The sequence below is a fragment of the Xenopus laevis genome, chromosome 5S, assembly GCF_017654675.1.
Source record: "Xenopus laevis strain J_2021 chromosome 5S, Xenopus_laevis_v10.1, whole genome shotgun sequence".
NCBI lineage: Eukaryota > Metazoa > Chordata > Amphibia > Anura > Pipidae > Xenopus > Xenopus laevis.
The window spans coordinates 79402301-79414480 of NC_054380.1; the positions used below are offsets into that span (position 1 = coordinate 79402301).

General features: G+C 37.0%; 1 protein-coding gene across 3 annotated transcripts in view; it reads right to left on the bottom strand.

The window, feature by feature from the left end:
* The window catches only part of LOC443647 (stromal membrane-associated protein 1), an 80148-nt gene that overhangs the window by 51132 nt on the left and 16836 nt on the right, over positions 1-12180 (bottom strand). For all 3 annotated transcript variants that reach the window (XM_018265502.2, XM_018265505.2, XM_018265503.2), the window contains exon 2: positions 6316-6449. In XM_018265502.2, coding sequence (XP_018120991.1) covers positions 6316-6449 — 134 coding nt within the window. The remainder of the gene's footprint in view (positions 1-6315; positions 6450-12180) is intronic.

Genomic DNA, 12180 nt, shown 5'->3' on the forward strand with positions numbered 1-12180 from the left:
ATCTCCAATAAGTGTCTTCCACAGGAAAATAAACAAAAAAGCGAACTAAAAACATTTAAAAGTGGACTTCACAGTCATTCACTATCTTTTCATGGAGTGGGCCCTCCAAAGTGCATGCTGCCTGTGACGGTGCTATTAATTTTACGATAGTTAGTCACGTTCTGCCACTAGGGGGAAAAAAAACAAAAAAAACTGTCCTTTACTGGCATATAGCAATCATCTTGAACTGAAGTTAGTACAGAGAGACTTCATTACATGACAAGTATTGGACAGCTTCAATAATCATGAAGTATGATCTCTCCATTATTTTTAGGATTTACTTCATCAAAATTAATTTCCAACCCATTATCCAAATCAACAGTGGTATTCTTACAATTCCTTCTGAATAATGTTCATTTCTCTGCTACAAAATACAATTTTACAATGTACATATGTTATGTATATTATGTTATTCCAATAATCTTAAACTAACATCATTTTACATGTTCAATTCTCAAAAGGGGATTATCAAGCAGCAGATTAAAAGCCTTTTCTTTTTGTAATAAAAAGGGGTGTTGCTTTTCAATGCACAGGTATGTGACCGGTTATCCAGAATTCTCCAATAGACTCCATTTTATCCAAATTTTAAAAAATAATTTCCTTTTTTCTCTGTGATGATAAAACAGTAATAGAAAATAATATAAAACATTAAATAAATCCCAATAAGGATTAATTATATCCATAGAAATAACTGTGGATAAGAACTTGGTAAAACGCAGTATTTTGCTTCCAAAATTGTGTTTTTATTGATCCACTACATGTTTCGAGCAGAGAGCTCTTTTTTTGAACACTTGAAAAAGAGCTCTCTGCTTGAAACATGTAGTGGATCAATAAAAGCACAATTTTTACAGCAAAATACTGTGTTTGACCAAGTTCTTATCCAGAGTTATTTCTATGAATTAAGGCTTCATTGGACAGAGGCGGTGGAGATTCAGTCATTGAATCCTGTTCTATATTGTTATTGAAGGAGTATTTATATCTTTTTGGATCAATTACAAGGTACAGTTTTATTATTACAGAGAAAAAGGAAATATTTTTAAAAAAAATCTGGATTATTTGGATAAAATTCCATAATTTGGAGCTTTCTGGATAACACATAACCAGATAACTTATCTTAACAGTTTTTGGGTTAATATAATATAGCTAACTGAAAAAATTGTTTGCAATGCATTCTCAATGCAGATAAATGTTTGCACTGTGAACAATTTTGCCATTCCAAACACTTTGCCCCAGCAACGTAACTAGAGGGGGCGGGCCCTGGTGTGGGACGTGCGCTGCCCCCCACCTGTGGGCAAGCTGCCTGGGGGCCATGAGGGGGTGCGGGCAGCTTGCCCAATCGCACCCCCGGTAGTTACGCCACTGCTTTGCCCTTTACACAACAGTAGGATAAGCTATTGTGAATTTTATAGCTTGCGATAGTGTGCAGTTATGTCTGCTCCAAAAGTTTATACCACCTTCGAGAAGGTCTTCAAATATTTGTGAAAGCCAATTTATTTGCCAACACATTAATGTCCAATCCAATTAAAAAAACCATATCCTTATTAGGAACAAAGCTGAGACCATTTGCTAAAAGTAAAGACACCACAATAATTGGTCAAAACCATTTTAATATACTCTGAAACAGTTATGTGGTGGCACTCAAAACAGATATACATGTAAATATTCTCCATTATAATGGATCTACGGGATATTGTGAACTGGTATTTGCACACAAAGGTTTCTTAAAAATTAAAGTTGTGGAAAAACACAAAAAGGTTCATATAAAAACACCCAAAACACAAAAGCTAGCACACCAAGGCGTGCAAAACAGTATTTCTATAACCTAGCATTTGGGACTGGGAAATTTCTTTGATTTGCATCTTAAAGGTACAGTAACACCAAATAAATGAAAGCGTTGATTGACATCTAATATATTGTTAGCATGCACTGGTAAAAGCAGTGTGTTTGCTTCAGAAACAACTATAGCTTATAAAAACAAGCTGCTGTGTAGCAACAGGGACAGCTTGGGAAAAAAGGAGAAAAGGCACATGTTATATAGCACATAAAGCTGGTGGTATACTGTCAAATTCAGGGGAGATTAGTCTCCCAGCAACAAATCGAATCGACTCGTTTCCCAAAATGCCTTATAGCTAACAAGAATTTGAATCATCGGCGGGATTCTGAAGTTGCCTCACGAGGAAACTTTGGTTGAGTTTGGAAAATTAAGAGCTACGTATGCCACATTCACATTCCTGCCGGCGGGAAGGTATTTTGGGTGAGATTTGTCGCTGCTGAGATTTGTATCTGCTATGTAACCTGTGCCTTTTCTCTCTTTTTCCAGCTTGAATGGCTGCCCCATGGCTACACAGCAGCTTGTTTATACTTCTTTATGAAGCAAACACAACAGTATTACCAGTGAAGAGCAACAGTCCATATTTTAATCACATGGGTAGTGTTCATTTTTTGGTGTTACTGTTCCTTTAAGTTAGTGATAAGGGTAAAAGATGACTATGTGAATGTTTTCTGTCCCTCATGAATATACTGCTCCTGTACGGAGTCGTGAAATGAAGGTCTTTGAGCTCCAAAAGACTTGAACAGTGTATTAGGTGCAAACAATGTGGCAGTCTGTGCTTGTTTTCTGCAATTTGCACCCAGCCACATTTTTATTTTTATTTGATTCTTTCAACCACACGTAATAAATTGCACTGTTTGGCCAGTAGCAGTAACCCATAGCAACCAATAAGATGTTTTCTTTTAAACAGGTGACCAGTAAATCCTACCTTCTGATTGGTTGCAGCCACTGGGCAAGAGTAGTGCCTTTTATTACAAAAAAAAAAAAATGTGGCTGGGTGCAAACTAACTAAGGACTCACTAAACACAGACCTTTATTGCTTTTAACCTAAATACCCCCAGTGTAGGAGGTGATAAGGATACAAAAAAATAAATATATTTGTGTGTTTTTTTAAAAACTAGATTTAATACATTTTCAGTACAAGCCTTATTTGTACACCAGCATAAAATATTATTCAAGGCTGTACAGTTATATGCATGCAACTATACAGTGCTGTAAACCTGCAGCCTTGTTATGAATAACACCTACAACATAAATATGCATCTAACACTAGAAGAAAAAAAGTCTATATCTTTAAAAAAATAGCTAGCTGTGAAAAACAAGCAACAGGCTAAGCTTTTGTTTCGATTCATGGTATTACACAGGCACCGTTATTTATAATTTAATGAAGAAGCCAGTACCGCTGGCAATGTGGAAACAAAGAACAGTCTTTAGAAATTGAAGGTAAGGAACTAAATAGTTAAAGAAAGACTACGGGGCAGATTAATTAATTAACTCTCCATATTCTACTGCCGAATGTAAATCCTTCGACTTCGAATATCGAAGTCGAAGGATTTACCGCAAATAGTTTGATCGAACGAAAAATCGTTCGATTCGAAGGATTTTAATCCATCGATCAAACGATTTTTCTTCAACCTAAAAATTGATAGAAAGCCTATAGGGACCTTCCCCATAGGCTAACATGGCACCTCGGTAGGTTTTAGGTGGCGAAGTAGGGGGTCGAAGTTTTTTTTGAAGAGACAGTACTTCGACTATCGAATGGTCGAACGATTTTTAGTTTGAATCGTTCAATTCAAAGTCGTATTCGAAGGTCGAAGTAGCCAAAAAAAACATTCGAAATTCAAAGTTTTTTTTATTCTATTCCTTCCTTCAGTAAATGGGCCCCATAATGTTATCTCTTTTATTACCCTCACTATTACAGCTTCTTGTGTAGCTATACAATTGTGAAAAGAAACACACAATCATTAACCCTTTAAGTGCCACAGATTGTAGAATCTACGTTCTGTGAATAAAGATATTTTACAATCTGCAACACTTCTGGGTTGGGGAACAGAGGAGCGGCTTTTCAAGCTGCTCGCTCTGTTCCCAAGCCCTAGGCAACAATCAGAACGGGGCATTGTGTCCTGCTGCTGCACGTGCTTCTGGACCCCCCATCTTCGCCCAACCCCTGCAGGATCACCCAGGAAGTCTGATGTTTTCTTCCTGGGACCCGTTCATCTCTTCCAGAATGATCTACAGCCTCTGCCCCAGGTTAGTGTTACATTTAGGGTGGGACTACACGGACGTTTCCGGCACAATCCAACGGGTTGCAACAAAACGCCGGCGTCAAATCGCATGCGACGGAAATAAGGTAAGTGAAGCCAGCGTTGATCCGACACAACTGCGTCTGCATCAGACAGTCGTGTCAACGGTGCGACTTCATCCGACATGTCTATCTCTTACCTTATTTCCGTCGCATGAGATTTGACGCCAGGATTTTGTTGTATTGTGCCGAAAACGTCCGTGTAGTCCTACTCTTATACGTACATACACACACTTATGACACGAATACTAACGTACATTCACACTTACACACACAAACATATTTTTGGGGATCGCAGGGTTCTCACACATTCACAGCACTCACACATGCACACGTGCAACACGCAATTTACCTATCTATACGTATCCAATACGGCATGCAATATGAAATCTACCACTTTATGGAAAATGTGCCAGATCATTTATTTATTTAAAAAAAATTGGGTCTGCTGAATTGGAACGCTAAGGATTTAATGATATCTACAATGAGCTTCAGTAAAATGCACAAAAGCCATTACATTAAGCTGAAAATAATGACTCTGGGAGAGGTACACTCCCCCTTGCCTCTGTCAAGGTAGGATAAAGGTTCTCACCTTTTTTTTTTCACTTAATAAACCATGAACCAAGAAAATCAATTGCGAACAGCTAATTAGTAAGAAAAAAACCCCAAATATTGTCATAATGCAGCATAGCAGTAAAACACACCAGATTTTAGAATCCTTAATGACAAGGTAGTTACAGTTAAAATCATTATTTTTCCAGCAATCTTCTCTGAAGCAGCAGTGCCACCTAGCATTCCTAACTATTTTTACTGGAATGGAACAGAGTTTAATAAATGGGCCATGTTTTAGAAAAATCTGTTTTTCTATCCAATCTTTATTAATAATTTCTACAGCAATGAATCACAAGAGGACATGCAACATGTATTATAATTAAGGTGGCAATTCACACCTGAAAAACAGATGCTTTAGAACCTACTTGCATAGGTTTGTGTGTGGGGGCCAGCAGATCTTCAGTAGGAGAGCAGACAACTGAATTACGTCACCTTGGCTGTTTTTTTACCACTCCTAAAGCAATTACTTGAGAACCAGGAGCTATCGTTACAGCAATATGCATTTTCTCTGAAACTTACATTTTCTATGTAGTAGATCTCAAAGTGTAAATACAATAACTAGCAACAACGCCATTGTACACTGTGTAAATGTGTTAAACATTCTGCATAGATAGAAAGCAGAGATGGATTTAGAGTATGCAAATGGAATAAAACAATATGTAAAAATGTAAAGGTTATGTGTAGAATTTGGCATTGTTTGAATACGTGTAAAAATGTGCATTGTTCTTGTCAATTTTTGGGATTGCTGGATTCTCTAAAAATATCTCACTGACTTCAAGAGACTATTCCAGGTCTTGTATAGGATAATATAGTACAGTCGTGGTATAGATGAGGTTGAAAAAAAGACATCGATCAAGTTAAACTTTTGTTTTCTAAACGAGTTTGCCTAACTGCAAGTTGATCCAGTGGAAAGTAAATCCATCTGAAATAATGCTCCCTTTAATTCCTTCATGGCTATATGTGCAAAAAAAAAAAAAAAAATTGTGTTCACATTTTAAACTTGTTTGCGCATATTTTTAAAATTGTGTGCTTAGGTCTTTGTCTTTTCACACAATATTCTTTGTGCACACCACAACATGTGTGACTGCTGGCCTAAAAAATTGTGTGCCGGTCTAAACGTTTGTGTGCACGAGCACAAAGCTGAGAGGGAACACTGATCTGAAGTCTTTCCAATATATCTCAGAAGGGAAAAAATCCTTCCTGGGACCACTGTGTGGATCAGCTTTGACTTAGTAATACTATTTTTTTGCTTTTCAAAAAGGCATCCAACCCTTTATTGAAACTAATGTATCTGTCATAACTTCTTTAGAGAAAGGCTTATAATTGTTTTACCAAGTAATCATTTATATTGCAGGATTATAGTGGCAGATATACTAAGTATTTCAATGAATACATAACTTAGTATAAAGTGCCATCATGATACATAGATAACAGATAAGGACATTTATTTGGTCTACTGTCACAAGATCTGTTATGGTGCATGGAGTCTTGCAGCACAGCATAGAAACATATCATAAGCATTTTACCTTACCTGAATTTGTTCGGGAGTCCATTGATCCAAATTAACCGATTTCACTCTTGATATGTGAACTCCAAGGTTTCTATGAATTCCAGCACAACGAATGCAGATAAAAACCCCTAAGTTCCAGGAAGCCCACCTAGGACCTGCAAGAAAAAATATATATTCCATTTAGCATTATTAAATAAGACTGTATATTAAGAAGTCCCTTTCATATTACAAATGAAACCCAAATTATTTATTTTATTAATACTTCCACACCTGCTACAAAATGAAAAAATCTCAACTTTCAACCACATTTTACCTTCCCCACCTCTGTCTCAGGCACAGCAATCATTTTCACTCTTATTTCTGCTAGAAACACTACTTAAAGAAAAAAACTTATGCAATGCAGGTAGAAAATTGGAAAGGTACTTTAGAAGAGATTTTGAAATGATAAATATAAATATTTGGGCAGAGACAACTTTTTTTCTAATATTGGTTCTATACATTACCACAATGAATTTTAAATGAAACAACTCAGATGCAGTTGAACTGCAGACTTTCAGTTATAATTCAGTGGGTTGAACAAAAAGATTGCATAAAAATGTGAGGAACTAAAGCCTTTTTTCACACAATCAATTAATTTCAGGGGCTCAAAAGTAATTGGACAACTGTCTCAAAGGCTATTTCAAGGGCAGGTGTGGGCAATTCCTTTGTTATGTCATTATCAATTAAGCAGATAAAAGCCCTGGAGTAGATTTAAGGGGGGTGCTTGTATGTGGAAGATTTTGCTGTGAACAGACATGCGGTCAAAAGAGCTCTCCATCCAGGTGAAACAAGGCATCCTTAAGCTGCAAAAACAGAAACACCCATCCGAGAAATTGCTACAATATTAGGAGTGGCAAAATCTACAGTTTGGTACATCCTGAGAAAGAAAGAAAGCACTGGTAAACTCAGCAACGCAAAAAGACCTGGACATCCACGGTAGACAACAGTGGTGGATGATCGCAGAATCATTTCCATGGTGAAGAAGAACCCCTTCACAACAGCCAAACAAGTGAACAACACTCCCGGAGGTACGTGTATCGATATCCAAGTCTACCATAAAGAGAAGACTGCATGAAAGTAAATACAGAGGGTGCACTGCAAGGTGCAAGACACTCATAAGCATCAAGAATAGAAAGGCTAGATTGGACTTTGCTAAAAAACATCTAAAAAAGCCAGCACAGTTCTGGAAAAAAGTTCTTTGGACAGATGAAACCATGATCAACCTCTACCAGAACGATGGCAAGAAAAAAGTATGGAGAAGGTGTAGAAGAGCTTATGATCCAAAGCATACCACATCATCTATACAACATGGCGGAGGCAGTGTGATGGCTTGGGCGTGCATGGCTGCCAGTGGCACTGGGACACTAAGTGTTTATCCATGATGTGACACAGGACAGAAGCAGCCAAAAGAATTCTGAGGTGTTCAGAGACACGGTCTGCTCAAATCCAGCTAAATGCAGTCAAATTGATTGGGAGGCGTTTCATAATACAGATGGACAATGACCCAAAACATACAGCCAAAGAAACCCAGGAGTTTATTAAAGCAAAGAAGAGGAATATTCTTGAATTGCCAAGTCAGTCACCTGATCTGAACCCAATGGAGCATGCATCTCACTTGTTGAAGACTAAACTTCAGACAGAAAGGCCCACAAACAAACAGCAACTGAAAGCCACTGCAGTGAAGGCCTGGCAGAGCATTAAAACGGAGGAAACCCAAAATTTGGTGATGTCCATGAGTTCAAGACTTCAGGCTGTCATTGCCAGCAAAGGATTTTCAACCAAGTATAAAAAATGGACATTTTATTTTCAGTTTTATAATTTGTCCAATTACTTTTGAGCCCCTGAAATGAAGTGATTGTGTTAAAAAAAGGCTTTAGTTCCTCACATTTTATACAATCTTTTTGTTCAACCTACTGAATTAAAGCTGAAAGTCTGCAGTTCAACTGCATCTGAGTTGTTTCATTTAACATTGATTGTGGTAATGTACAGAACCAAAATTAGAAAAAAACGTTGTCTCTGCCCAAATATTTATGGACCTAACTGTGTGTAATCTTGAGGTTGTTGCATAGCTGGAGGTGGATATTTCAGCTCCTGCAAACTAAATAAAGGTATTTCTATTAAAGTCTTTATTTAATTAAAAGATTTTCTTTGGGGGGGGGGGGTCAGAAAAAAAAGAAAGAGCGGTCGACCAAAGATGGTTTTATTAACATCTGTTGGTTAAGTAGATATTGTAATTTGAATTAGTCAAAAGCAGATTGTACCAAAACAATTTACATACTTATATAAGTTACAACAATAAAAAAATACAGCAATAATAGGAAACAACAATTATTACTTAGCATAACTATGTAGTTTATGTCAAGCATTAAAGGGCAAGTAAACCCCAAAATAAAAAAAATTGCCTAATAAAAGAAGCCATAATCCAAGCAAATTTCCTGTATACATTTATAAAAAAAAATGTGCAGTGCTTTTAACGTTATTTGTAAAAACAGTGGCCATTGAAAGCAGCATTTGATTAACTCCCAGGTTGTTACATTTTAAAAAATGTTGCAAAGTGTTCGTTCCCCAGCAAAGACAGGTCTATGAAACCATATAAAACAAGGCAGCTGATTAAGTCTGAGCCAGAGAATACAAAGGGACAGACTAACTTTGCTTTCAATACAATACATATACAAATATATTAAACCCCAGAGAATATTTCTAATGAATGCATATTACAAAGTTTTTGACCACACTCATTTTGTGGCTACACCCCCTAATCACCATGTTCATTTTACAAAAATTTGGTAGGTTATGCAAGTTTGAACATATTTCTGTGTTTTTTACGTGTTATTACAGTTTTGTTATTGAAGGTGAATTGCCATTTAAGCTGCTTGTTTCAGTTTCCCCAAGATATCTGCTTATCTTAAAGGGCACCTATCACAGCCAAAATCAAACAAAAATTAAACAATCTGACCAGTACAACCTAAACACGTTTAATCAAACTACAAATATAGTTTTTAGAAGAAAAAAAATGCAGGTTTTAAAAAATCCCTTACTTTGTCAAATGGGTTCTTTCAGTGAGGGAGTCCATACTGAGACTATAACATGCACATTTCAGGAGCATGCTCAGATTGTAGCACTGCCTTGAGTATTTTACCCAGAATGCCTAGCTTTAGTAAACTCCTCCAATAGAGGTATCATGAGATTTCCCTATCTTGTCCCCTGCTGGTGATGTTATTATGCAAATGAAGGGCACACACTAACTTCCAGAAGGTGGCAGGACTAATGAACAGCAGCTAACACAGATATTTGGCTGATTTAAAAAATAGCTTAAGTTGGCCATAGACACAAAGATCTGATCGTACGAATCGAGGATTCGTATGATTTTCTAACCGTGTGTGGAGAGTCCCGACATTTTTCGTCCGGCGGAGATCGGTCGTTTGGTCGATCGGACAGGTTAGAAAATTTCTGTCGGCTGCCGATAATATCTCTGCGTGTATTGCCGATCGTACGATTTTCAGTGGGAGACTGTCACTAGCTTTGGTTGGACATAGATATCGTACGATTGCTGTCAGGGGCAGAACATTGCTGATCTGTTCTTTTACTAATCTGACTGGTTAGACTTTGATCTGAATGGTTAGTGGCGGGTCGGGAGATGGGAAAGTGTCCATCTTAAGAAAGGTTGATAAGCAACCAAGGTATTTCAACTGAGCATGTGCAATATTTCAGAGCTACAGTTGGCTGGGAAGATATAGGCAGGAGGAGCCAGTGAAATCCAAGATGCCTGCCTTAAAGGAAAACTATACCCCCCAAAAAATGTAGGTCTCTATAAAAAGATATTGCATAAAACAGCTCATATGTAAAATCCTGCTTCATGTAAATAAACCATTTTCATAATAATATACTTTTCTAGTAGCATTGGATAATCATAAATAGAAAATTGCCATTTTAAAAAATAAGGGCCGCCCCCTGGGATCGTAGGATTCACTGTACTCACAAACATACATGTTAGGTCACATGAGCCAATTAACAGACAGAGTTGTGTCTTTTGCTTCTACACTTCTTCCTGTTACAGTTAGAGTTGAGGTATTTCTGGTCAGGTGATCTCTGAGGCAGCACACAGACCATGACGAAATGGTGGCTCAAGGCAAGAGATGTAAAAGGGCAATATTTATTTAAATATATATTCCAGTTTGGTAAGATTCTTTAATATGCCACTTCATATGATATGAACTATCTGTTGCTTAAGTGTTCATTTTGGGGGTATAGTTTTCCTTTAAAGGAACAGTTCAGTGTGAAAATAAAAACGGTGTAAATAGATAGGCTGTGCAAAATAAAAAATGTTTCTAATATAGTTAGTTAGGCAAAAATGTAATATATAAAGGCTGGAGTGAACAGATGTCTAATAAAACAGCCAGAATCCAACTTCCTGCTTGAGGGGGGGGGGCACATGGGTCATATCTGTTGCTTTTGAATCTGAGCAGAATGCTGAAAATCAATTGCAAACTCACTGAACAGATGTACCATGTGGCCCCCCTTCAAGTTGCTATCTCAGTTATAGAGCTGAAAAGCAGGAAGTTGTGTTCTGGCTATTATGTTAGACATCCAGTCACTCCAGTATTTATACGTTACATTTTTGCCTAACTTACTATATTAGAAACATTTTTTATTTTGCACAGCCTATTTACCCAGTTTTTATTTTCAAACTGAACTGTTCCTTTAACTAGAACTGCACTCGAGATAGGGGAGATTTTGCAGAACGTATAGTAAGCTGATGATTTACATTATACAAACAATTCTAATTGTTTTAAAAATCGGATTTCTTGGCCTTTCACATAGTGTATTTACTTAGTAAATGATTTCAGTTATGATTGGTGCCCTTTAAATTGTTACAATTACTTATTTTCTTATCTTAAATGGTTATAAATTATCTAAGTGCACCTGGTATCTAAGTGCACCCGGTGGCTGTTCAGGGCTCTCTGCCAAAAGCCAATTAAATTACAAACGTATCTTTTTCTGGCTGTTCAGTGCAGGAGATCAAAGAGAAAGTCAGGACATTTCAGTAACAAGCTGGGACTGTGGGTTGAGTGGTCAAAATCGGGACTGTCCTGCTCAAAACGGAAATATATTAAAGCAACTTAAGCAACTTATTCCTTAAGAGCTAGGGAGATTATGTGCCTATTTTCAGGTGATAGATAGGGTTGCACCAGATGTTAGGAAGGGTGATATTGAGCTTTTGAGGAAAGAGTCAATTTGGATATTTACATTGGGCACTCTCACCAAAGGGTCCGAATATGGAGTGGGAACTAACTTTTTTGAGGAAAGAACTTTTAGGTGTATATCCATTTATATATTAATTAGTATATTTACATTTGTGTATTCATTTACCCACTTAATGCTTTACTGATTGATTTATAGTTGATGAATTAGAAAATTATATTTATTTTTTATTATTCATTCATAAATATTGTACAGTATGTTGAATTGCTGCTATTTGTCTCTTTACACAGGTATATTGTATGTATCAATAATCAATCATTTAGGTGACTTTGTAATTACTTTATTAGATCAGATTTATTGAGACAGGCTATAAATATAGGTTGTCAGCAGTTGGCGCCATGGATTCTGATGAAGCAACACGAAATGCGTGAAGTCGTGCTCTCTCCCTGCCCAGTTATCCTCATGTGATTTTAACAAATTTTTAACACAGTTTGCAAGATTTTAACATTTGATTGATCCGTTTTGTAGTTAGCAATATATCCTCCGTGCATATGTGGAGCTTTTCTTAACCACTACATCAACACAGCATGTAGCTCCGCCCCTTTAGTTCATAGAGGCTCTTTGAGGTGTCTTTGAATGCCTCAC